Consider the following 26934-nt stretch of genomic DNA (forward strand, 5'->3'; position numbering starts at 1 on the left):
AGAGGAATCCATGGTAGTATGCTTTGGAACAAGGTATTGATATGTTTAGACATTTTTTCTAGTCTTCGCAATCTTTTGGTGAGGTTGGAAGCATGATTTTGGTGAGGGAGGGAATCATATGTGATGAAAGATAATGAGGTGGGTTTCCATTATCAAAGGTAGAGGAAGGATAAGTAACATGATATATAATGGGTATAGTTTCAGGATTAGGATTTGGCATTTGAAAGTTTTATACAATTTTTTGGAACCAATCCATGCTCATGATATTAAAATGAGGAGTTTTTGATTTGAATCAAAAGATAATGTGGATGAAGATTTTAATTGAGAATGGATGAATTTAGAAGATAGATTAAAGATGCTTGAAGAGATGTGAATGACAAATGGGTGATTGATTTAGATAAGTGAGGAGGATATGAAATGAATTTGGATTTGGTTGGAATGATGTAAGGTTAAGGATCAAAGTAGACTGATGATAATACAATGAGATTTGGTAAAAGATAAAAATGAGATTGGATGTTGATGTAGATTAGGAATGATGAATAAGAAAGATAAAACCTTGACTAGATGAATTGAAATAGACAGAGGATGATTTCAATAGAAAGGTAAAAAATGAAAGACATTGAATGTGAGATATAAAATCAAGATTAATCATAATATGTGGACTTTATTTCGATTGGATTAACTATTTGATTGGATGGATTGATTGGATTAAGATTGATAAAGGTTTGAGATAACCTTGGTAGAAGAGGGGACTTTGTAGGTAAAAACAATAAGGATAGATGGTGATGATGATTTCCTACTCAAAGATAGATTAACAGTATTAAAAAAGATAGAATATGATAGGATATGATTGATCACCCAATATGGAACAATGTTCTCAAGTGAAAAGGATTGATTATTTTCTAAGGATGAGGATCCTTCTAAGGATAAAAATTTCTGTGTAGACCTAAGATGTGAGATGGACCGTTCATGGGCTTGTTAGGGCTAATCCAACTATTAAGAGGGCAACAATGTGTTGGACACCTCGAGAGGATGGATGGGTGAAGATTAACTTTGACGGGGTGGCTAGGGGAAACCTGGGAGTATCAGGGTGTGGTTGTGTAGCAAGAGACCATAAGGGAAATATTCTCACTTTTGCAGCCAACCACTTGCAGGATGGCACAAATGATATTGCAGAATGTTATGTAGCTAGAGGAGCTATGGTCTTAGGAGAAAAAATAGGCTTTAAAAGAGTATATTTGGAAGGGGATTAAGAGATCATCATAATGGCATTAAGAGAGGGAATATGGAGGCATGACACCTTGATAAATTTATCCAACAAATTAAAGACTTGCTTCTGGAATTCGATGACTTTTAAGGTTTCTCATTCATTCCAAGAAGTGAATAGGGTGGTGGACATGTTAGCGAACATGGGTGCTAATGCAAAAATGGGTTCCCAAAATGAAATCTTTGAGGACCTATGACACCTTGCATTAGATTAAAGAGAGTATTATTGTTTGGCCATTAGACACATTAAATCACATATTCATGAAACTTTTTGTCCTGGGTGATTTTAAAGGGAAGGCATCTTGATTCCTACTTCCAATGACATTAAATCATACCACAACATGTAGAGATACCCAATCCTCCATGTTTGCCAGCTTGAGTGTTTTCTTTCCTTGGTACTTCGGTTCCAGAGAGTTCCAAGGAAGTTAAATCTAGATAGAAGGAAGGCAAAACTCATTTATTTTCTATTGTGACATAAATGGAGTCAAATCTCGCTCTGGGCTCTGATTCTTAGATGCAGACCTACGAAGGCTAGATTACCATGCAACATCTTAAACACATATTTGTGTTTGACAACTTAGCTTTCCTAGAGGGAGTGCAACAGATGTTTGGGCCAAAATACCTAAATGCATTTTGGAAGAGGGGATCAAACCTATATGTGGCATCTATGTTTGTTGCACTTGCATTGATGGTGGGGGAATCGAAGGAGGATGTCCGTCATGCTGTTGCATAATGCGTGGGTAGGCAGTGGCTACTAGGGTTGGAAGACATAATTGAGGAACTTGTCCTGGGTGTAGGCATTGTGATGGGTCCAGAGCCTTGGAGGCTAATTGGTCAAGGGGAATCTTTGGTTCAACTACTAGTTGTGTGGACCTCCTCAAATCCACAAGGTGCCTATATCCCTAAAGATGAACATGGATGGAAAAAGGTAGTGGAGTTCCTAATTGAGAAAATTTGGGCATTGGTAGAGAATAAATGAGGCTTCATGAAGGCCGCATTGAGAAAGAGCACGCTTGCTCTAGGGAAACAGTTACACCACCAAATAGTGAAGAATCACAAACTGAAAGGGGGTGCGTCCGCATCAAAGGGTGTCTGGGTGGATGCCTTGTTACTTAAAGAAGAGGGAATGGGTAGTGGAAAGTGCCATCGGAGGATGTAGGGGATTTTGGTGATGGACGATTGATCAACACCAACCTTTACTTGTGAGGAAGCAATGCGTTAGTTCAAGGAGTAAAAATACCAAATGGTGGTGACTTTGGCGAATACAAGTAGGTACCCTGTTTCTTTTTGTATATGGGGCGGGTGGTCTAGTCTTTTATAGTGTGTTCATAGTCTGATCTTTTGTGTAATGGCATAAGTATGGCTAGAAAATGCGTAGTTCTTAGATAGTAAGGTATTTGGCCATACCACTATATTGTAACTCTCTTTAATTATCAATATAATATCAACAATGTTATAGATAAAAAAAGAAGATGTGAGATGGAAATATGATGGAGGTATAAAAGACAAAGATTAATTTGGTCTTTTATTAAAGTCCAATACAATGATGGTTCTCCAAGTCACCAAAATGACAAGGGGGGATGTAGTGTAATATTAAGAGGATGAAAGATTAAGAATTTGAATGAGGAATGAATGGAAGGATGATCTTATAACTTTAAAGTCTTAGAGTGATGTTTTGAGGGTCTCTGATGTAGATTAGGGATTGACAATGTCAAATTTGAAGAGTTTATGAGGTTTCAAGAAGAGACACAAGTTCAAGAAGAGGCACAAATTAAAGTGTAGAGATGTAGGTTCAAAGACTTAGGTCAGGATGTAGAGACATAGGTTTAGGTGCAAAGATGTGACTATGTAGTTTTTGGGCTAGAATCTAAATATTGATATTTTTGACTAATGTTTGGTGGATGAGAATTGATGTTAAAAAAAGTATAATCTAATTTTGATTAATTTGTTCAAGGAAAAGAATAAATTTTCACACTCATACCAAAGGCATTGACTATGCTAAGTGTACCTTTCAATAATAATGTATGTGACACAAATAGTAGTCTTCAAATAGTCTCACAAATGACAAATGACCCTTACAAAATACAAACACTTGTGAGCTCTAACTTTGTGTGAAAAATAATAGTGTCAAGTGTATACCTATGTTCAAAATAGTTCCACTAGATTAGTAAAATCTATCTAAAGGAATCAATTAGTATCAAAATATTTTCCCATAACTTGTCCTCACACAAAATGATTTTGGTTTTCCTAAGGGTCATGCTCATTTTGGATCAAGAAAGTATCACAATTATTGTGTGACAAGGCCACCCTAATGCCACATTCATGATTTAAAACATGCAAGGGAATACATACAATGAGTAATCTTAAGGAGATCCAAATAATCCACTTGGATCTTCCTTGTACAAAGACAATGATACTCTTAGAGCTGATCCAAGTGGCCTCTATCCTAAGGTTCATATTTAGCATTCCATTCATAGAATCCCATATTCTCACATATAGGATTGAGACCTCTCAGCCCTAGGATTACTTAGATATGGTATTTTTGTAAGTAGGATTGAGACCTCTCGATCCTACACATAAATAAGAAAACCCACTATAATAGTCTCATAAGAAAGATTTAGACCTCAAGTGACCTAGCAAATAGATGTATGTAACTACATCCTCTAAGACTTTAATCTCAAAAGGAGAAATTTAATTATAGTGGGTTGGAATGACCAGGTCTTCATGTTCCCACTTGGGGCAGTCCCATGATATTTTTCCTCAACTACAAGCCCTCTAAAGGAAACTAAAGAAAAATGGATAACAAGTGAAGGTTTGGATTTACGCATTTCCTTAGAAGGCAAAGATAACACTTTCCTACTTTAAATGCTTCTCCCCATGCACCAAACAAGCTGTAAATTATAGCCATTAAAGAGAAAATATCTCCAAGCTCATTTTCTATAATCAATTTAATGTGTCTAGGTTTTTAATTATCTTAAAAAGACAAGGACATAATCTTATAGTAATAAAGAAACCAATAATAATGAGTCTTTTCATGTGCCTAATACAAACTAAAGTAAAATCTAACACAAGAATAATGTTTACTTGAAAATCCAAGGCAATCTACAAAAAAAAATAGTATTAGTAGTCTTCGATGATCAACCTTGGCCAAACGTCCTAGAAAAGCATTGTCAGTAACAAATAATACTCCATAAGCTTAAAAAAAATGATTATTTGCCTCAAGAAATCTAAGTAAAAAATGAAAAAACTAAGTGCTAGTTGAGACTTAGATTACACAATGCAAAAACACATAGATAGGCATATACTTAGGTGCACAAATGTGGGTTCACAAGCGCAAATGCATATGCATATAACAATATGAAAAAAAATGATGTAAACACATGCAAAACTGGCTCTCATCAGAATAAAATGCATCTAAATGTGATACTCTATCAAAAAAAAAAATTGAAAGCCTCAAATTATGAAAGAAATGAAAATGGACCTTTAAATCTTGATGTGCAATGAACTAGAGTGGAGACTCAGATTAACATGCACAAACACATATCTAGAAGTGGAAATGTAGATGCATGACTAGAGACAAAAATGCAACTAGGGAAAGCTAAAAATGCAATAAAACAAACCTATAAGTATGTAAATGGCTTCAAAGATTCAAATGAGATAATTAAAACCCCAAAAACTAGAGAAAAAACTAAATTAAATGAACTAAAATGATGTAAAAAATGCAAACTACTTCTCAATTAGAGAACTAGAGCACAAACTTGGATACATGGAGATGCAGATGAGGAGACACAAATGCACACAAGAAAATGTAGAAGCATAGAAACCTTTGTGTGTGCAACAAACTTCGATTTCATAGATCTAACTGAAAAAACCAAAAAATAAATAGCCAGATGAAGCAAAATTGGGACTGAGTTCTGTGCATGCCAAAATGTATGCAATACAAATCATGATGTGTTTGCTACAAGTAGAAACAAAAAAATGTCAAACAAAATCACATTTCATGTTAACCATTATAAAATGTACCAAACAAGCAATTTACACTACAACCTCCAATGAGTTTAAACAAGGGCACCCAATAAACCTTGTTTGATTTTCTCTTAAAGATTTTGTGGGTATGCTTTCTTAACACAATGATTTGAAACTAAAATACAATCTTATTTACAAAGAGCTACACAAGTGAAGGTTTTGAGAACAAGTATGGAAAATGTGCCCCAAATTTCACAAGATGGTTGCAAGTGCAAGATCTATGAGGAAAAAATGCACTAGAAAGTGATACAAGATCTAATATTAAGATGCAAGATCTATTCTAATAATGTAGATACAAGATTTTTAAAAAACTATGAAAATGAAACTATGCAAGAAATTAAATCTAAACTAACAATGCCATTGCAAGATCTATGCTAATAGAAATAAAATGCTAACAATGCCAATAGTAGAATGTTAGAATTATAGAATGCTATGTGCTCAAGTGTTATAGAATGGTTGGTGATGGTTGCAAGATAAATGGTTATTAATGGTTATTAGCCTACAAATGAAGAGATACCTTCCTTTATGGAAGTTGAATAAAATTGGATGGAGGAGATCAAGAGGCAAAACAGTGGAGGGTCAAGATTAAGGTACAAAAGGAATGTGTAGCTAAGATAAAGAGGCAAAATGAATAAGTGTCTAGGATTGATAGGCAAAAAGAATGGAAAAGTCTAACTCCACTTTCAAAGGGAGGAATTCAAGATGATTGGAGGAGAAAAGGGATGGACAAGTGCTTACCTTGGAAAAGGTGATTGTATGCACATGATTAGAGGTAATCTATCTTTTAATCATAATTAGAGGAATAATTAGCAAGACAATAAAATTAGAAAAGTGGGGAAATGATTAAATTAAACTAAATTTAATTTAATCATAGTTTAAAAGAGCTTTAGGTTGGTGGAGGGATATTTATATTAAGTGATGGAGGGATAATATGTTAAGTTAAATTTAATATCTTATAGCATTTAAATGAAATTTATATACACATAGAAAATAAATTGATTTAATTAAATAAATATAATAACATAGCCAATTAATAAATTCAACATAATGTTAAGGGATAATATTAATAAAAATTAATATTAGAGTGCAGATGATAATTTTAGGTGTCTACAAAGATGTTAGGATGATTATTAGGAGACCATTTGAGACTTCTCAAAGTTTTGGGCACATTTATCTTCTTCTTACTTAAATGGAGGTATACTTGAAACTGAGGTATAGTTTGATTTCTATATTTTTTTTCTTTGTTTTCTGATTTGTTTTTTGTCATATACATTCATGATTATAAATCGATGTGTAATGACAATTAAAAAATCAAACACCAAATACTATAGATGATGAAATACTTACAAGATATGTTGAGATCTTAATTACATCATGGCCCAAGAATATATTTCTAATCATACAGTAACAAAATATTATGATTTCCTGACAAGTAATCATAAGAAGTTAAATAAAGTTATTGCTATGAGGATTCAACTATGTAGTTTTCAAGTCAAACTCTTTCATGAGTAGTAGTCTACATAAAACCATCTCCCATGGTACACTTAATACTCATTAAGTTTAGGTGATGCTCACATAAATGAAGCATTATTATATTGATAGACATAAAAAATTAGCACAATTCAATTCATATAAAACATTAAATTTGATTTATTTAAAAAACAAACAAATAGATTTCATTTATTTTTAATTACCTTAACAATAATAACAATATCTATTAATATTTTTTACAATTTTTTTTTCCCTAAATACAAATATTCTTAAATCAATAATAATTTTAGAACCAACCCGGTGTATAGAAGGTTATCCCATGGTGTTCTTTCCCATAATTTAGTTGGGTAATGTTAATGCTTTTCTATTCTTAAACCAAATAAAGAGGAACAAAATTCGGTAAAGCACTTGGCTTGTGATCATAAAAGTAGCCAGCTCTTGGGTGAAATGCCAGCCTCGTTGCAATATAATCCTCTTTTTAACTGTTTATCTGAAGCAAATTCCCCTTGTCAAGTCAAAGACAGACTCTCTTCCGTGTTAAACTCTTCTTCAATCTCTTTCAACTGATAATTCACACCGAGAACATGCAGGATAATCTGAATCCTTCCTTAAATAGACACACCATTACAATTATTTATCATCTAAATTGTCACAACTATACAACCATCTCCATAATTATACCACCCAATCTCGCAATTGCACAATTGATTTTAGTTCACCAAGATCATAAAAAACATTTTCAACAATGCCTGGATTGGAGTTTATGGTAGAAAGAACTACTGAGTTTGTGGTTCCTTCAAAGCCAACGCCCACAGGAATACTCTACCTTTCCAACATTGATCTTTCAGTTGTTTTCCCAGTGGAAACGGTGTATTTTTTCAAGAACAATTGTATTGATTCAAGTGGAGTTGATGTGGTGGGTAAAATGAGGGAGGCACTTGCAGATGTGCTGGTTGAATACCATTTTATGGCCGGAAGGCTGCAGATGAATGCTGATGATGGAAGAGTGGAGATGAACTATAACAGAGCTGGTGTTCTCTTTGCACAAGCTTCTTCACACCTTACTCTTTCCCAGCTTGGAGATGTGTCGCTTCCAAATCCTTCTTTTAGAAATCTCGTTTTCACCATTGATGAGTTCAAGAAGCTTAGCGAGACTCCCGTCATGACCATGCAGGTATAAACTCGTGTATACATGTTACAATTTTTAGAAATACTGGTATTATCGTTTATTTAAGCTTTTATTCCTTTATATGTGCTTTGCAGGTTAAGCATTATTATGTGAGGTCACAGTGTCTACTAGTTTATCTATCTACTAGTTTATCTATTAGCAATGTTTTGACTAACATTCTGCCACTTTTTTCATGAACGTAAGTTTGTGTTATTGGTCTAGTTATTCATCTTTTTTCCCATGATAGGGTTCTCTTGCTCTTGAATTCTTGGCCTGACAGCAATGGACTCTAATAAGCTGCTTTCATATCTCATTGAGTTGAAGTTCTTTAGTCATTTCTAATATTACATTTGTGAATATTATGTAGATGTAATAAGTATTGCGTTATCAAAGATAAGTTCTTGTAAGTCATTATTCATGAAATATAGGTCAACAAATTTGACTCTTCTGATGACAATATCATAATTTAATTGGCTGTAGAAAAATCTCCTACTTATATATTAATGAGCTAAAAGAACTCTAGAATGAATAGTTCGTAAGAAAAGATATTGTAAATGGAATAGCAAGCTAAGTAGATTTAATCATAGAGGAAACTCTATCATTCAGTACATTTGAATTAGAGTAGCACTAAGATATGTGGCTTTTTGAAAAGTCTCAATGTTTCGCCGAGTGCAACGAGTAATAAGTATACTGTATATTTTTATAAGAGATAGTTCTTATGAGCTGCAACTCAACTTCTGAAACAGGAGTCAATGAATTTGACTCAAAAATTACAATATTAGATTAACAATATCATAGTGGAATGGAAGTATCAAATTCTAATATATTCTATTGTGTAAATATTAGAATAGAATGTAATATTTAATAAGTTTACTATTTTATCTATCATGAGAGAAAGGTTTTTGTGAGTCATTACTCATGAAATAAGGGTCAATGAGTTTGAATTAAATTTTACACTATTGAATCCTGATGGCAATATCATACTTTGACTTTTTGTCTCGTACTTATATATTAAGTTCTATAATGAATGGTTCATAAGAAAAAAACTTGCAAACTAAATAACAAGCTAGGTAGGTTTAATCTTGAAGGAAACTATATGGTGCAGTACACTTGAATTAGAATCGTACTAGAATAGATGACTTTTTAGAAAATTCCAAATACTTAGAATCTTCGCCTTAATATAATAAATAATAAATATACAATCATGAACCTGAATTGATGAATTTGCAAAAATAAAAATAAAAATATTTTAATAGAATATAAGTATCAAATCCTTTTTCTTGCTCGAGTTTCTCCTTAACTTAGAGAATGTTAATCTGCAGGTCACTCGATTCAAGTGTGGAGGATTTTGCATAGGAATGGTAACATCCCACAGCCTAATGGACGGCCAATCTGCTATAGAATTCTTATCTAACCTTGCATCAATGGCCAGGGGACAGGGCCTCCTTATTAAACCCAATTTCCTAAGAACCTCCCTCAAACCTCGCTCTCCACCACAGATCAACTACCTTCACCATGAATACGTGAAGCTCGACGATCTCCCCATACAAACAACATTCACTACCTCGGACACACAATCACATTCTCTTATCACAATCCCACAAAACAAATCATGGCGAGTGTTCACCTTTTCTTCAAAGATGCTCCAACGCCTAAAGCAAAAGGCCCTGCAAGACAAGAGCTTAAGCAAGTGCTCCACATTTGAGGCCATGGTGGCTCATCTATGGCAGGCCAGAACTATGGCAATCTTCAATGACCCAAAACAGACAAGCACGGTTCTATTTGCAGTGGACATACGGTCCAAAATGGTTCCTCCCCTGCCGAAAGGATTTGTGGGCAATGGAGTTTCCTCTGCCATTGCAAGCGCTTCAGTGGAGGAAATCAAGCGGCATAATCTCTCATTTTGTGCTAAAAAGATTCAGACCGCCATTGCTTCCTTGACAGATGATTATGTGAGGTCTGCAATTGATTGGCTTCAGATAAACCGTGGGATTCCTGCCGTCATTAATGACAGTTTCTTTTTATCTGCTTGGTGTAAGCTGCCTTTCTATGATTTGGATTTTGGGTGGGGGAAGCCTCTGTATGCGGGCCCTGTTGTTAGTGGCATGGCTGAATTTGTTCTTTTGCTCTCCAATGGCTCTCAAGGAGGAGTCAATGTGTGGCTCATGCTGGAACCTCATCAGGTGGACATATTTGAACACCATGCTATGGACATATAACTTTGCCTTTATGTTTTGCAAGTATAAATAATGGCAAGCTTTCCAATGAAAGCTTCAAAAGTGTTGCTCTGGCCACTTCATAGTTTTAGGGTTGTTATTAGTTTTATTTACCATTCTAGGCACTCCCTGTATATCTGTGAAGGTTCACTCTGTTTTTCCCCTCCCTTCTCTTGTAAATGTGTGTATATATTTGTTATTAATAAAATGATGTCTTTAGTTATAATAAATATAAAATATGAAATTGTCATCAACCTTCTCGATTGCAACTATCTTTGGGTTTCTTTTATTATATGGCTCTATTTGGTTGGGGAAGATGAATTTGTCGCATAACCAGGTTATCTTATAACCAAGTTTTCAAAAACCTGGTTTTGTGATTTGGAAAGACAATGATCCATTTGGTTGACATGGAAGATGAATATACCGTGGACCCCACAATATTATTTAAAAAACCGTCATAAAATTCAAAACCTGGTTTTAATTTCGAATTCCACCTTTTTATTGGAAGAAACATTTTCCAATTTTTGACCAAAATTGGAAGATGAAATTGAAAACCAGGTTATAATTTTAACCAACCAAACACTCATGTTTTTCTGCAAAACTCGGTTTTAACCCTGGTAACCTGATTTTGGCCCTCATCTTCCAGCAACCAAACGGGGCCTAAATGTTCACTGAAAAAGTGTATTGGAACACACGCGCGCACACACATTTTCACTAGTACATAATTGCTATAGTGTTCTTTTAACAACCATCAAAATATAAGAAAGTTGTTATCTACACATTCCATTTATACCATTAAATTTAATTTAAGATATAAGATTAATTTATACCTAAGATTGTTTGTTCCTAATGCCAAGCCAAATAAAACATTATAAATATTTGAATATATTTATTACCATATGATTCATCGTTATATTGTGTAAAATTCAATGCTATTTGTTTCAATGGGCATGAAAATTAAAATATTTTTAAAAATTTAGATATTTAAATAAGAATAAATATGTTCATGTGTAAATTTACAAGTGTGTGTGAATTTATGCTTATAATTGTGGAAATGTGGTTGTACATGCAATTTTATCAATGAAAATAATCACAATTCTTTTCACAAATTTAAGTATACAAAATATAAGGAAGAATTTAGCCTTGAATCAACCTTTTTAAAAGTGATCCTAGCATGCAAGAGTCTAAAATGTTGGAATATTAGTAATTCCTTCTACTTTCATAGTTTTATTCTTTTTATTTTATTTTATTTATTTAGGATGATTATAAAACTTTTTTTTGGCTTTATTTATTTTTTAACAAGAAGTTTCTAGAATCAAAGACCTATATATAAGCATGCAATTGTAATTTATTCATCATCAATTGGTTTGGTCTTTGATAATTTGACTAAAAAGTTATTGCAATCTCTTAATCAAAAAAATAATATTTTCTTTTTTGACAATGTTGCATTTTTTTCAAAAAACTCCTAGAACACTTAGATATTGTAGAAATTTAATGCATCATTTAGAACTAAATTTTATCTCTATTAGCACATTGCTAATTTGTGCATTGCTTCACTAAAAATATTAATGACATTATAGTCAAATTCTATAATAGATACAACATTATACAGTTTTAAGAAAACAATATACAGTGGTTTTTTTTGATAAGGTTAGTAGTTGGGTCCTCCTCAATTTTTATGCTCCAAACACTAGGCGGGAGACTTTAGGTATGGGAGGAGGCCTCTTTATGTATTGAAAATTGTAAGGGTTCTAAAATTATATGTGTGGAGAATTTTAATCCTCCCATGTACCCTTGAGAAAAATTGGGTGAGTTAGAGGACGCATTAGAGAGTATGCATGATTTGGATGTGTTCTTTAGGAGAAATGATCTAATTGATATGCACTTATAGGGATTCCCATTCACTTGGTCCAAAAATTGTTTGGATCACAATCTTATTCATATTAGACTAGATGGAGTGCTCCTATCAGCTGATTGGGACATTCTTCCTTACACCTCCCCACATGTGCTCCTAAGGATTGTTTATGATAATTCTATGCTTCTATTTAATTGGATGGGCTAGAGATCCAATAGGAAGAAACCTTTCAGGTATGAGATTATGTGGCATTCTCATCCTCAATTTAGGGACTATGTTACTCAATGGTGGCATATAGTGGTCTAGGGTACTACCATGTTTCACATAGCTAGAAAATTGGAGAATATTAGAAGGGAGGTTATAAGATGGAGCAAGTCATCCTTTGGAGATATTTTCAAGCAAAAGGAGATAGAAACCAAATTAGAAGAGATTTGGGAGGGTATGGTGAATGGGAGCCTATCTCTTGCTATTATGAGGAGGAACATGATTGTTAGAGGAAATGGAAGCTAATAATAGGAAGAGAAGAAGTTTTCTAGAAGTAGAGATCTAGGGTCTAGTGGCCCATTGAAGGTGATCAAAATACAACCTTCTTTCATAGGTCGATCTCTAAATACAAGAAGTGGAACACCATTAATAATACTTTTTTTTATTGCGGAACTTACTAATGAGGAGGAGATTGGGGCTTGGACCACCATATACTTCAAGGAAATTTATAACCCCTCTCTAACTCAAGTGAACCATAATGTTGAGGAGGTCTTGTTGGATGTCATCAACTAGATTGTTGATAATAGGATGAATCAAGAGCTAAACATAAGAGTTTGTGAAGAGGAGATTAGAGAGGCAATTTTTTCTATGGGAGCATTTAAAGCCCTAGGACAAAACGACTTCCCTTTGGCCTTCTTCTAGGAATTTTGGTATATCATCAAATATGATCTGGTGCATGTGAGATGTGACTTTATTAGGACTAGTAGAATGCTCAAAGAGCTTAACCAAACCTATATTGTTCTAGTCCCCAAGAAAAGAGAACTTTCTCGCTTGGAGGAATTTCTGCCAATCAGCCTCTGTAATACCATTTACAAGATTCTCTCCAAGGTGGTAGTGAACCGTATAAAACCTATTCGAGATAAAGCTATTAGTCCCACTTAGAATGGGTTTTTTCCTTGGCACCAAATTTTGGATGCAGTGATAACCTCCCATGAGGTTCTACATTCTAAGGAAAAGAGTGGAAACCTAGGTATGGCTATGAAGTTAAACATTTCTAAAGCTTATGATAAAGTTAGGAGAGAATTACTATTGAAAATATTGGGAAAGTTTGGTTTTGGGGAGAGATTCATTTCTTTAATTTGGGAAATGATAAATTCGGTCCAATACTTGGTCTTGACTAATGGGTCCCTAGGAGAGTTCTTCAAATCTAAAAGGGTGTTATGTCAAGGTGATCCTTTGTTGTCTTATTTACTTATTATGGTGGCAGAAATCCTAGAGAGAAGACTCCTATGGTTGCCTAGGGAAAAATTGTAGGAATTAAGCCAACAACTTCTCTATTGCCAGAGGTGCTGCAACAATTTGTTGATGATACTTTTTAATATGGGAAATTTTAAAATCAATATGCAAAGGTTTCTAGACAACACATTAACTACCAAAAGAGAAAGCTGTATTTCTTAAACACGAAGATGGATCTCCAATAGAAGATAACTCAAGAATTGAACTATCAAGTGGCGTCCCTCCCTAAAAATTACCTTGGGCTTCTCCTTACAGCTAAAGAAGTCACCCCTCAATTCTAGAATATTTTTATTGAAAGAATGCACAGGAAGTTGGCAGGTTAGAAAGGCAAGGTGCTTAGCAATACTGGGAAACTCCAACTTATTATTTCTTCACTTCAGAGGATCCCAGTTTATTTCCTACCCCTATTTAAGATCTTGAGCCATTTCAAGGATATTCTAGAGAAAATTTAGAGAAAATTTCTATGGACAAGAATGGAGAAAAAAATGAGAATGTGTCTAGTAAGTTGGGAGAAAGTTTGCAAGACAAAGTCTCAAGGGGGTTGAATATAAGGAGAATAGGAGATTGAAATAAGGCTCTCATGACCAAGATAGGATGGATATTGTACCAAGAATTTGATAGATGGTGCCGAATTATGAGGGCTAAATACTTACAAGGGAGGTCTTTCAATCAAGTATTGTACAATATCGATCTCTTTCCTCAGTCTAGAATCTAGGCTAACATTGTTAAAAATAGAAAGCACTAAAGGGGAGGAGTTAGATGGAGTATTGGGGATGATAATTCAATTAGGTTATGGGAAGATAGATTGATTGGAGACTCTCCTCTAATTTGCACCAAGTTCTCAACTTTGAAAGATTGTAGTCTAACCAACTATGGTCTTAGGGTGGTCAATTATATTGAGCATGGTAAATGGAAAGTCCTCAACTAGGGCAATCTATCTCTGATGGATAAAGCACTAAATGAGGAGTTGGGGAACCTTCTAAAAGAAACTTGTATCTCTTCCTTCCTTAATAGGGATGAATTAGTTTGGGATAAAAAATCTTGGGGTGATTTCAATGTGAGGTCAACCTATTACAATATTATTAGTGTGGGATGTTCTATAGAAAGCTGGATATATGTTTGGAATTCTCACTTCCTCCCCAAGATTAATTTCTTTTGGTGGAATATTATGCATAATAACATTCTCATGATAGATAGCCTCCAAATACGTGGTTTCTAGATGTTTAATTAGTTTGTGCTATGTAATTGTGAGGAGAAGACTACCTCTCACCTCCTAATCCACTGCTCCTATTCAAAAATGGTTTGGCCGAATGTCCTTAATCATATGGGGATTCTTTGGGTCTTTATAGTGATGTCTAGTAGTTCATTTTAACTATAATTTTCCCTCCCACCACCCCCTTATGAAAATGCTATTAAAAGCCATCCTACCCTATATCTATTGGAACATATGGAAAGAACAGAACAACCACATATTTGGAGAGGGATTTTCCCCCTTGGAGGTTGTTTCCCGAATAATTTTGTGTTGAAAATTGGCTAATGAAGATATGTAATTGTTGTCATTTATGGAAACACATGATGTACATGCTTATAGTAGGAAACTTCAGAAATAAAGATACTTAGCTTTTGGTGCCCAGAAAATTGTCTAAATATGAAATTGGTTTACAACAGTGTATTGTTTTATATGTAACTTGTTAGTGACATCATATTATGACTAGTGAAGTTAGATAGAGATATTATGCATGTTGATGATGATGTGTATAACCTCAGACATCAGCATGAACTGTATGAAAAAGAGATATTCATGTCTTACCAGTGAAACATAACATCAAAATTAAAGGTAAAGAATTTTTTTTTCCCCAAAATAATTACTTGACCAATTAGGGCCAACATCCTAGATGTTTACTCTTAGTTGGAAAAGTATATTATAGTCTTAGTTGACCTAGCATCAATTTGTGAAAAGGCATGGTATATATGCAAAGGACATCTTGTGAATTCAAATGTGTTGAAGTGAGCAATTATATTGTGATGAATGATATGCAAACTTTTGTGAAGTGCTATATGCATAGTTTTGAGAACCCAATTTTGTTATCCAAGATCTAGCTAAGGTCAAAGATGAGTCAAGAAAGAAGTTACAACACCTATATACTTAAAGACTAATTAATTTTTTGGGTAGTGAGCTCTTGTTGTCATTGGAAGTGCATGTTTGGTCAGTGGGATCTTCTTGCATCTACTGTACTACAACTCCTAATAGGGTTCAAATCTCCTAACAGGGATTCAAAGTCTCCTAAAAGGGACTCTCTATACTAAATTTTCTCATTATCTCCTAACAGGGTCCATCCTCTAAAAAGGAACATATATATCAGTATATTATCTAGTGGGTATCATCCCCACTGGCATTTTCCCTTGGCCAGGGTTTCCCTAATTAACAAAATATGGTGTTATGAGTTATCTTTGTGCATGGTTACTATTACTATTCAACATGACTTGTTTACTTTCTTATGTATGGTTCAAAGTAATAAATAATATTCATTTGGCAACTAAAGTTTGTAAATTACTAATTAACCCCCCTCTCAGTAATTCCTGTTTCTAACAATTGGTATCAGACCAAAGTTACTCAGAAGAGGCTTAAAAGCTTGAGTAAGATCCCTATGGATATGGAACAGTTGGTGAAGAAACTTGAAGAGGCACTTGAACAAATTGATCTCCTTACCAAAGAAAGAGATATGCTGAAAGATAGATATGAAGAATCCAAAGTATATATTGGACAATTGAAGGACACGATTGAACATCTCAAATCAAAGCATGAATCTACTGAATCTAAAACCAGTGATGATGATTATTCAAAACTAAAGACAGAGTACAAGATCTTGAAGCATGAATTGAAGATTACCAAACTAAACTTGACTTTGAAGAATGATCATATTAACAAAGTTGAATCTGATTTGAAGACTAAAATTACAGATCTTAGAGCGAGTCTCGAAAAGAAGACATATAAATTTGAAACATTGAAAGAAGATCATGAAGAACTTCATAAGTACAATAGGGTATGCGCAGGATCATGGTCAACCAAACTATGGCCTTAAGTGGCAATGAAAAACTAACAAATTAGCGTTATGTCAACTTGACACATAATTTTAAAGTGGTTATGAAATTTATATCAACAAGTTGTAAGAAAATAATTTGTAGGAAATTGAATCTAGTTTCTGAACTACTAGGCCTTATCTAGAGAAAAAAAAATTTGATTGGTTAAAAGTTTGGATTTTAATATAGTACTACAAAAATTTTAGGGCAAAAATAAAAAGTAGGTGTATGTCTGACCACCCTAATCAAAATCAAATGATAATATTTTTTAATATAATTATAGATATAAAAATTAGACTCATGCCTGGATGTGATGCATATTTTTGGAAATTTTTATTCCAAATAAATAATTAATTATGAATTTTCTACTATACTATTTTCAGAATTAAAAAACTCCCGTGTTTGACCACCTTAACTAGTTAAAAAATGATCAAAATTTTCTTTTTCTTATACTAGTCAAAGCATAGAATGTGGTGCATCTTTTAGATTTCACAAATCTTATATGATTTGAAAGTTATAGCTATTTTTCAATTAGTATGTCAATCAACACTTTGTAGCTAACTCCATTAGAAAATAAGTAATAATTACTTAACTCATAATTTGACAGACATATATTGATGGGAAGCTAAGAACATTCTCAATAAACCCTTTTCATTTCATCAAATTTGGATGAAAAAAAGTCGTTAGCTACATCATCGAAATCAGAAATACACAAAAACAAACCAAAAATGCATTTTTGGGACGTTTTTGGTGTTAACTATGGAGGGTTCACATCCAAAGCAAAACCAAGCCTAATTGGGTACCCATTCCCAAATTGGGTATCCATTCCCAAATCAGATACCTATTCTCAAATCGGATACCCTTTTTAATTTTTTTAATTTTTAAAATTTTTTAAAAATTATTATTATTATTTTTATTTAAAAAAAAAAAATTCTTTTATAATAGTATGACCACTTTTTAGGATAATATGTTTTTAAAAGGCTTTAGGTCTCTTAACCATACATATAATGGTTCCAAAGTATCAAAAGGGCTGATAAGGTACCTTTTGACACTCTTTAACCCATTCAATAACAATATGCATGCTTATGGTTCCTAGGACCCCTAACCACATAAATGATGTGATCTAGTGACTCAAAATAGCCTTATGTTAGTACCTGATATGGTCACAGTTTTAAAGCTTTCAGTTTCAGATGTTGAACCTCTTTGAACCACTTCGAACTGAAGTTCGAAGTAGTTCAAAGTGCTTCAAAGCAGTTCAAATGGGTTCAAAATGCAGATTGGTTAGAAAGTTTAGAATTTTATCCCAATGCATTCACCAGGTTTAGTTTGTTAGTTCCATGACTTCAAGAAAGTGTAGAGGTGCAGATTAAGATGAAGTTCAAGTGCGGTGGCTCGAAGTGTTTTAGAAGTTCAAGGTGGCTCATTGGTTCAATTTGCAGATTCAGATCCTGGCTTAAATTGTCAAGTTCAACCTTTTAGTATAGAAGTTTAGAGTGCAATAATTCAAATGCTCAACACCATAAAAGTGGATCTCAATTGGAAGACATGCAATTGAAGTCATTAGCTAGTTTCTATTTTCAGTGCCGTGTGTGTGGTTTTCCACTCTATCATATATGAACCATTTCTTGATCTAGTTGGAGAAGAATGTTTGTGAAGAAAAGAACAAACTCTTAGAATCTGATTTTAGGCATAAAGAAGAAAGTGGAATACACATAGAAATCATTGGAAAAGTGTGTTACTCACTTTCGACCACTCAACGTGTACCAAATACTATTGAGCTTGAAAAGGGAAATCTAGATTGTATTCTTCTTAAATAGACATCGTGGCAAAAATGATATGAATGTGGCGCCATAAACAGATAAGAGATGATCAGATTTCTAATGTAAGTGAATAGCATAAAAACAATATGGATCTAAAGGTAGTGAACTTTTCAAATGGAGTATCCATTAACATTCTAGCTCCATTTAATCAATGAGCTTACATTAGAATTCATCCATCTTAAAGTGAAATAAACATATACAAATAGAAGGAATCCTGGATTCTCTGATGGCAAAAAAATAGTCATATGTCGGGGGTCAGATCTCACAATTCAACCGTTGGATTGAGCTCAATTTTGGATATATGTTTGAAATCCTAGTTCTCTACCTTTTGACTGGAGAGATTTCAAAAATGTGCCCGAAATCATGAGATATACATCACTGTTTGCACCTCTATCAACTCAGCAATAACAATTACATAAAGCAGACAACCAAATTGGGTCTCGGTTTGGGGGCCATAACTCTCAACTCCACCGTTGGATTTTTGTGAAATTGAGATATGTTGGAATAATCCTAATTTTCTAAGTTCTCACTAAACTGATCATTAAAATATTTTTGGGTTCGTGAGATACACGTGCCTATCTGCATCTCTATCGAATCAACGCTTTGTCACTGGCAAATGCCACTTGTCAGCATGCTTTAAATGGTCGTGAGATTAAAAAAAAGGAGATCCATTATATTGTGGAAGAGTATGTGGGTGCATATTTTAATATGAAATGTGATTATTAATCTATTCATATTCCGAATGTTTGTAGAAGATTAAAGTTGATAAGGTGACAGTTCCAAGAATCAGTTATGGAATGGAAAAGTCATGGCAAAGAAAAGTTAAATAAGCTAGCAACATAGGTGCAGAGGGTTCCACTTCTTTTCTGAACTGAAGACTTTGAGTTGCAGAAGGGAAGGGTTGATGGGAAGTTTTATTTTCTGTATTTGCTGAGAGAGAAAGTGCAGTGCTTGGTTTTAATTTCTGAACTTTGTGTTGGAAAATAAGGAATATTCTAATTTTTGAATGTGTCCGGGGGAAGGGAATTCAAGTTTCCTTTTTAATTGATGATTTAGACACATAATGTTTTGAAAACTTTGTTGTTTTTGCATTTTTAGAGGAGGGAGATTCGGGAGATAGTTGCATATTGGAGCTTTGAATCTGGACAATTTTCTCTCCACTGATCATCATCTTTGTATGACATTCAGTTTTCTCTAAATGCATTTATTTCATGAATTCTTGAATATATTTGATTTCAAAGTGTTCTAAAAGCTCTGTTTCTTTAGTTTCTCAGATTTCATTCTATTTGTAACGCTGCATGCAAATGAACCTTGTGTCATTTGTTAATACTTTCTTGTAGTCTTTTAGGTTCCCGCATCTACATTGTATGTACAGGTAGATGTTTGATATCTTTTCGTGCTTTCTGGTAAAAGCACCCACATTTAATTCATTAAATATCTTGTATGGCGAGTTGTACTCGATAAAATTTAGAGGAAGGTTATCAACCCATGATAACCTCTCCAAATGTTGGTGTTAGTTTGTCCTTTCACTTGGGCATTTAGGGTCGGATTTGCACACATTTCCTCGAAGGACAATCTGTTCACTAACAAATTTTTGGCGACTCTGTTGAGGAATCAAACTAAAGATTTAAGTGCCTAACTTTTATTTCCTTAGTTTTATGATTATCTCCACATGCAGGAGATTGGCAGATGTATGGAGAAAGAATACCCAAAAACCTTCATTATATATGAAGAAATCTTGAAAGATTGGATTCCAACAAAGGATGGAGATACCTCTGAAATCTTCATCTTTATCCCACCTTTCAAAGATAATCCCATTAGTGAGGTTACTCAAGAACTTTCAAAACAAGTGAGCTGGTTAAAGTCTTTTTATGGTGCAATTCTCATCCAAAAGAAACCTCAAGTGCAAGATCTAGAAGAAGAAAGAGATGCATGTGAAAAAGAAGAAGTAGTTGAAAGTCAAGAAAATGATGAATATCTAGACACCTCTCAGCCACATATGATTCCCATCTCCACACCATCTCTAGTAAATTTTGAAAAGGAGGTAAATATTTTGGATTACCCATCTTCATTTTCCTTTGGAGAAAATTTTAAATACATTAAGAGGAAGACGTCTCTTTTCAGTCTGTTCCTATGAATATAGAGATTTGTGCAAAATCCTTGCCATGCCATGAGGACAACTCATCTTTCGATACCCAAGGAGAGAGTAATAAATCTGATTTCCCTCTTATGTGCCATAGCAAAAATATGGTAGATGTGATAGCAGTAAGGAATCAATCCCAAGATGCTGATGGTGAGATTGTTTGGGGCAACATGAATGCATTATACTTACCTTTTGAATATACTGAAAATGTTAAAATTAAAGACAACCCTTTCTTTGTACCCTATGATCTTCTGTATAACAAGAAAGAGCAAGGAGAAGGTTGTCTAGTAAATTCTAGCAGTATAGACATATCTCAACAAAGTGAGGAAGCTAAAGCCATAGTTCATCCTGAAGACAACCAGAAATGGGTAGATAAAGGCATTCAGGCTGAAAGTAAAAAACATGGCCGCAGTGATAACAAGGATAAAGAAAGGGTGATAGTGAAAGAAGAAGATTCCTTGGTAACACCATCTTACTTCAATCCTCACAATCCTTCTATTTTCAATGATCATGCTGATACTTAGGGAAACATGAATAAAGGTACTTTTGAATCTTTCGTTTCTCCATGTTTTGAAAGTTTCAGATTTGAAAGTGATGATAGTCATCTCATTTTAGAAGTTCTTGTGTGTAAAAGATTTGACAACAACATGCTGCTAGAATATCAATCTTTTACTGTTAATGAAATTGATGAAAGTGATCTTTCTTTAGAGATTTTCCCTTGTAAGAAGGTTCAGAATAACATGCAGTCCAAGATTGAATCTTGTACTTTTATGGAAGATAAAGATGATCTCTCATGTTTAAAAATCTATAATTAGCACATGGAAGGATCCAGAATGCCAAAAGGCACTTTTTCCAATGAAGAAGAGGAAATTATAGGCATATTTCTATCATCACTCCAGCCAGATTATTCCTTTGATGACCACTCAGGTATTGATTCAAATCAGATTGAGAATGAAGCATTCATTGATCAATTTTCTTTTCATTCCTCTATGCATGGTTTTTCTGATTTGGATTGTGGAAGTAGTGCTGGAAATTGTGATAGCACCTTGGGAAAGATAAAAGATATTATGCATTACATGCTCGATGACAGTCTGATTCTCGAAAAAGATGAAGAGAACATATACTTGGGAATTAATTCTATGATGGATGAGGTGTTCCTTTGCCTGCAAGTTGATCATGATATTAACAACCATATGCAAGAGCTCGGAATGAAATCTAGCCTGTCGTATGTTGAAGATCAATCCTTGGATGAAAAAGAATTCTATGATGAGTTGTGGCTGTTTGGGAAGGAATGGTTGGTCAACATCTTGATATGTGCTTTTAGCTTGCGGTTTAGCATTGAAGAAGTTGCCTATAGGTACTGGTTTAGAGGTGCTCAAATGAGACATGACTTACTACTCCGGAAAGGATGTTACTTCTCCCAACCAGTAAATGGTTTCACATGACTCCTTTTCTTTCTTCCAGTTCTTGTGGTAGGTTCTTTCCTACCTTTGTAAATATTGTAAATAAGTTTTTGTTGTGCGTAGTGGTAGTTGGAATAATGCACAAGCCTCGTGCTTGCTGGTAGTTTAGGTGTGTGTTGTTTGTTTGAGTTTGCTAGTTTTGCCCTGTTCCCCTCCACCCTCTCTGCAAGCAGCTCCCGGTCTTCTCTTCTTGTTGACTTTATTTTCCCATGAATAATGCACTATTCTTTTCCTAGAGATTACTGGAGTTCTCTGATTTTGCATCAAAATCAATCCCACAGTTAGAGCCCCTATTAGTACCCGATATGGTCAAAGTTTTAAAGCTTTCAGTTTCAGATGTTGAACCTCTTTGAACCACTTCGAATTGAAGTTCGAAGTAGTTCAAAGTAGCTCAAAATGGTTTAGTGGTCCAAATAACCCATCCTGCAGGTTCAATACAATCAAAGTAAAACCTCAAGTTCAGAGTTTTTGAACCACTTTGAATTGAAGTTCAAAGTAGTTCAAAGTGCTTCAAAGTAGTTCAAATGGGTTCAAAATGTAGATTGGTTAGAAAGTTCAGAATTCTATCCCAATGCATTCACCAGGTTTAGTGTGTTAGTTCCACGACTTCAAGAAAGTGTAGAGGTGCAGATTAAGATGAAGTTCAAGTGTGGTGGTTCAAAGTGTTTCAGAAGTTCAAGGTGGCTCATTGGTTCAATTTGCAGATTCAGATCCTGGCTTAAATTGTCAAGTTCAACCTTTCAGTATAGAAGTTTAGAGTGTAATAATTCAAATGCCCAACACCATAAAAGTGGCTCTCGATTGGAAGACATGCAATTGAAGTCATTAGCCAGTTTCTATTTTCAGTGCTGTGTGTGTGGTTTTCCACTCTATCATATATGAACCATTTCTTGATCTAGTTGGAGAAGAATGTTTGTGAAGAAAAGAACAAACTCTCAAAATCTAGTTTTCGGCATAAAGAAGAAAGCGGAATACACATAGAAATCATTAGAAAGGTGTGTTACTCACTTTCAACCACTCAACGTGTACCATATACTATTGAGCTTGAAAAGGACAATCTAGATTGTATTCTTCTTAAATAGAATCGTGGCAAAAATGATATGAATGTGGCACCATAAATAGATAAGAGATGATCAGCTTTCTAATGTAAGTGAATAGCATAAAAACAATATGGATCTAAAGGCAGTGAACTTTTCAAATGGAGTATCCATTGACATTCCAGCTCCATTTAATCAATGAGATTACATTAGAATTCATCCATCTTAAAGTGAAATAAACATATACAAACAGAAGGAATCCCGGATTCTCTGATGGCAGAAAAACAATCATATGTCAGGGGTCAGATCTCACAATTCAATCATTGGATCGAGCTCAATTTTGGATATATGTTTGAAATCCTAGTTCTCTACCTTTTGACTAGAGCGATTTCAAAAATGTGTCCAGAATCATGAGATATACATCACCGTTTGCACCTCTATCAGCTCAGCAATAACAATTATAGAATGCAGACAACCAAATTGGGTCTCGGTTCGGGGGCCATAACTCTCAACTCCACTGATGGATTTTTTGTGAAATTGAGATATGTTGGAATAATCCTAATTTTCTAAGTTCTCACTGAAGCGATCATTAAAATATTTTTTTGTTCATGAGATACACGTGTGCATCTTTGTCGAATCAACACTTTGTCACTGGCAAATGCCACCTGTCAGCATGCTTTAAATGGTCATGAGATTAAAAAAAAAAGGAGATCCGTTATGTTAGTTGTGGAAGAGTATATGGGTGCATATTTTAATATGAAATGTGATTATTAATCTATTCATATTCTGAATGTTTGTAGAAGATTAAAGCTGATAAGGTCACAGTTCCAGGAATCAGTTATGGAAAGAAAAAGTCATGGCAAAGAAAAGTTAAATAAGCCAACAACAGAGGTGCAGAGGGTTCCACTTCTTTTCTGAACTGAAGACTTTGAGCTACAGAAGGGAAGGGTTGATGGGAAGTTTTATTTTCTATATTTGTTGAGAGAGAAAGGGCAATGCTTGGTTTTAATTTTTGAACTTTGTGTTGGAAAATAATGAATATTCTGATTTTTGAATGTGTCCGGGGGAAGGGAATTCAAGTTTCCTTTTAATTGATTATTTAGATGCATAATGTTTTGAAAACTTTGTTGTTTTTGCATTTTTAGAGGAGGGAGATTTGGGAGATAGTTGCATATTGGAGCTTTGAATCTGGGCAATTTTCTCTCCACTGATCGTCATCTTTGTATGACATTCAGTTTTCTCTAAATGCATTTATGTCATGAATTCCTGAATATATTTGATTTCAAAGTGTTCTAAAAGCTCTGTTTCTTTAGTTTCTCAGATTTCATTCTATTTGTAACGCTGCATGCAAATGAACCTTGTGTCATTTGTTAATACTTTCTTGTAGTCTTTTAGGTTCCCGCATCTACATTGTATTTACAGGTAGATGTTTGATATCTTTTCGTGCTTTCTGGTAAAAGCACCCACATTTAATTCATTGAATATCTTGTACGGGGAGTTGTACCTGATAAAATTCAGAGGAAGGTTATCAACCCATGATTACCTCTCCAAATGTTGGTGTTAGTTTGTGCTTTCACTTGGGCATTTAAGGTCGGATTTGCACACATTTTCTCGAAGGACAATTTGTTCACTAATACCTTAAAATATCCTATGATCCTTTTTGACCCATTCGATGACATTAAGTGTGCTTAGGGCTCATAAGATACTCTATTACCCCTTTTGACTCATTCATACATACAATATATATTCTTAGGACCCCTAGGAATGTATTTTTTTAATTTAATGAGTTAGAAGTGGTCATAGGGAACTTTCTAATCCCATTCAACCCATTCAAACACATAATATATGTGCCTAGGGGTCCTAGGACCCTTAGGAACATATGTGATCCTACACCTTTGGACCCATATAAATGATTATAATATGTCCGTAGGAGTCATAGGACACCCAGAAACATATGTTGACATGAAATGTGTCGTAAGGAGGTCATAGGTTATCCTATGACCCCTTTTGATCCATATAAATGATTATAATATATCCTTAAAGGTCCTAGGACCCCTAGAAATATATGTTATAATGAAACATGTCGAAAGGGATCATAGGTTATCTTGTGACCCCTTTTGACCTATATAAATGATTAGAATATGTCCCTAGGGGTCCTAGGACCCCTAGAGACATATGTTGTAATGAAATGTGTTGAAAGGGGACATAGGTTATCCTGTGACCCCTTTCAACCTATATAAACAATTATAATATGTCCCTAGGAGTCTTGGGACCCTTAGAGACATGTTGTCACAAAATGTGGTGAAAGGGTTCATAGGTTATCCTATGACCCCTTTCAATCCATATAAATGATTATAATATGTCCCTAGGGGTCCTTGAATCCCTAGAGACATATGCTATAATGAAATGTGTCGACTTTTGTCCCATATAAATGATTATAATATGCCCCTAGGGGTCCTAGGACCCCTAGAAGCATATGTTGTCAAGAGGTGTGTCAAAGGGGGTCATAGGTTATCCTATGACCCCTTTCGACTCATATAAATGATTATACCCTAGGAGACATATGTTGTCATAAAATGTGTCAAAAGGGGTCATATGTTATTCTATGATTGCTTTTGACCCATATAAATGATTATAATATGTCCCTAGGGTTCATGGGAACCCTAGAGACATATGTTGTAATAAAATGTGTCAAAAGGGGTCATAGGTTTTCTTATGACCACTTTCAACTCATATAAATGATTATAATATGTTCTTAGGAGTCCTAGAACCCCTGGGTGTTAGGATTAAACCACATACATAAATAACAATTACATGCAAATATAACCAATAGCAGAAAATAATAGATCACACAGAAAAGAACACGAGACACCAAGATTTAACGTGGTTCATCCAATCCCTGGGCTATATCCATCAAACATCAAGTCCAATATTTTTATGATCCAGTGATTACAACCTAATTATAATCTGTAATCCCTTATAGCTCAATACCATCGCAAGAACCAATTTTGCATCACACCTTATGAAACAATCCCTAACCCTAAGCCCTTTTATACAAGTATTTTAACCACTTTAGGGTTATAATTAATAATTAGAGTACTTTAGCCCAAATTTTTAAAATCACTTTAGGCCAAAAAAATTATGAAGTATGTACAGTACTGATCAGGCTCCACAGTAATCAACAATCTCCCACTTGGAGACTGATCCTATAGCAATACTGATACCACATGGGGCTCCCACTGGATCAAAACACCCTAGACTCTATGATTATTTTATTCATATTCAGTCTAGAAGACTAACCAAAGCTAAAGAGGAGTTCAACTTCTCCCTTGTTACTACCTTTGTCAACATATCTGCTAGATTGTTATTGATATGTATCTTCTCCAGCTTTAACTGTCCATCCTCCAAAACTGACCGAATGAAATGGTACCACAACTGTGTGTTTGGTCTTTGAATGCAGAGCTGAATGCTTTGCAAGATGAATGGCACTCTGACTATCTGTGAACAAATAAATATCCTACTAAGGATGTTCCAATTCTTGCAAGAAGAATTGAAGCCATATCATCTCCTTTGCTACCTCTATAGTAGCCACATACTCTACCTTTGTAGTGGATAAAGCATTAACCTTTTGTAACCTAGAAACCCAGCTCATGGTTGCCCCACCAACAATAAAGATGTAATGTATAGTACTCTGCCTAGTATCAATATCCTCTACCAAATTTGAGTCAACATAGTCCTGTAAATCAGTAGTAGAGCCCCCAAAGTGTAAACACTTATTGGATGTTCCTCTCAAATATCTGAGAATCCATTTGACTACATTCTAATGCTCAATTCTTGGATGACTCATATACCGGCTAACAACTCCCAC

General features: G+C 34.4%; 1 protein-coding gene across 1 annotated transcript; it reads left to right on the forward strand.

Moving 5' to 3' along the window:
* Window positions 1–7528: 7528 nt before the first annotated feature.
* LOC149540806 (omega-hydroxypalmitate O-feruloyl transferase-like) lies at window positions 7529–10346 on the forward strand. The gene is made up of 2 exons (XM_089802740.1): window positions 7529–7957; window positions 9274–10346. Exons 1-2 carry the CDS (start codon window positions 7529–7531, stop codon window positions 10168–10170), a joined length of 1326 nt encoding a protein of 441 aa, XP_089658866.1. The 3' UTR covers window positions 10171–10346.
* Window positions 10347–26934: the final 16588 nt, after the last annotated feature.

Source organism: Cupressus sempervirens, chromosome 9, assembly GCF_028749045.1.
Source record: "Cupressus sempervirens isolate cs-2001-9-10 chromosome 9, ASM2874904v1, whole genome shotgun sequence".
Lineage (NCBI taxonomy): Eukaryota > Viridiplantae > Streptophyta > Pinopsida > Cupressales > Cupressaceae > Cupressus > Cupressus sempervirens.

Bases quoted from the DNA above. Each gene is read 5' to 3' on its own strand.
- LOC149540806 (XM_089802740.1), top strand. From the start codon at position 7,529: ATGCCTGGATTGGAGTTTATGGTAGAAAGAACTACTGAGTTTGTGGTT. The intron at 7,958-9,273 runs GTATAAACTCGT...GTTAATCTGCAG, and splicing joins CTCCCGTCATGACCATGCAG to GTCACTCGATTCAAGTGTGG.